The 1,247-nt window shown below is 59.6% G+C and overlaps 1 protein-coding gene across 1 annotated transcript in view; it reads left to right on the top strand.

The window, feature by feature from the left end:
- Nucleotides 1–329: 329 nt before the first annotated feature.
- Nucleotides 330–1,247, top strand: part of LOC115307430 (nuclear receptor coactivator 1-like) — a gene marked incomplete at its 5' end in the record, with an annotated part of 5,543 nt that continues 4,625 nt past the window's right edge. Inside the window, one exon of the mRNA XM_029959477.1 lies at nt 330–436. Within this exon, the coding sequence (XP_029815337.1) occupies nt 330–436 (107 nt within the window). The remainder of the gene's footprint in view (nt 437–1,247) is intronic.

Consider the following 1,247-nt stretch of genomic DNA (forward strand, 5'->3'; position numbering starts at 1 on the left):
AGAGGGACCAGGGGGAGATGGAGGAGAAGGAGAGGAGAAGGAAACCCACCCGGATCCATCCCGGACTCCAGAACAACTCCCTGGGATGGGCTGGGAGTGAAATACCGTAGGTTTGGGAAGGTGAAATCCCTGGGAATGCAGAAAAGAGCTGGGAATGGTGTTGAGGGCTGGATTGGCCACGTGGTGACCGGGAGGGGACACCTGGAAAATCCCGGGTTTCCTTCCCGGACGAGTCACCCAATTCCACGACCAAGACTCCAGAGGTCGCTTGATCCACGTTTTCCGCCCCCAAAAAGCTCCCCCTGATCCCCGTTTTCCCTCTTTTCCAGGCGCACAGTAGGTGGGGCACCATGAGCGGCCTGGGCGACAGCTCCACGGATCCCGCCAATCCCGACTCCCGCAAGAGGAAGGGATCCCCCTGCGACACGGCCCAGAGGTAATTCCCGGCTCCCGCTCCCCCTCGGCATTCCCGGCCTTTCCCCTCCGTCCTCAGGAGGGCCGGAGGCTCCTGATCCCGATTAACGGGGTGGTTTCAGGAATCCGGGGTGCTCGGGGAGGATTTTTTTGGGATCGTTCTCATCCCGAACCTTCCCTTCCCGCCGGATTCCCGAGGAATCCGCGTTTCTTCTTCCATGCTGGAATTAGGGAACACAAAGGGGTTCTCCCTGGAATCCCGGGATCATTCCCAGCTGCTGCGCCGGCTGCCCCTTAGGACCGAGCTTTCCCACCTGATTTAGGGAAAGAATTCCCGGATAGGGGCGGCCTGACCTCCTTCCACGGGCTTTTCCAGGCTCCCTGGGAGTCTTTTTCCCTGGAGTCTGTTGGGAAGGACGAACCTTTCCCGTGTTTTTTCGAGTCCGAGCTCTGAATCCAGGCTGGTCCCGGAGCCGAGTTTGGGATAAATCCATGGATCCCATGGTGCCAAGGGGGGCTTGGACACCTCTTCCCAAGGGATCTGCTCTCCAGGGGATGAGGACACACGCCAGACCGGGATCCATCCGGTCGGCCCTCGGGAAGCAGATCCCTTGGGATGTGTTTCCTGACCCCCCAGGCATCCCAAAAAAGCCTCCGGGGAGTCTTTCCAAATGTGTGGGATGAGGAATGAACGGATCATGGAAGAGCGGGAACTGCTGGGTGGAGGATTCTCCTTCCTTGTCCGAGCACAACATCCCTGGAGAGGGACTGGGGACAAGGGATGGAGGGACAGGACACAGGGAATGGATCCCAGTGCCAGAGGGCAGGGAGAG

The sequence above is a fragment of the Manacus vitellinus genome, unplaced genomic scaffold (assembly GCF_001715985.3).
Source record: "Manacus vitellinus isolate BGI_N305 unplaced genomic scaffold, ASM171598v3 scaffold_204_pilon, whole genome shotgun sequence".
In the NCBI taxonomy this organism is placed as follows: domain Eukaryota; kingdom Metazoa; phylum Chordata; class Aves; order Passeriformes; family Pipridae; genus Manacus; species Manacus vitellinus.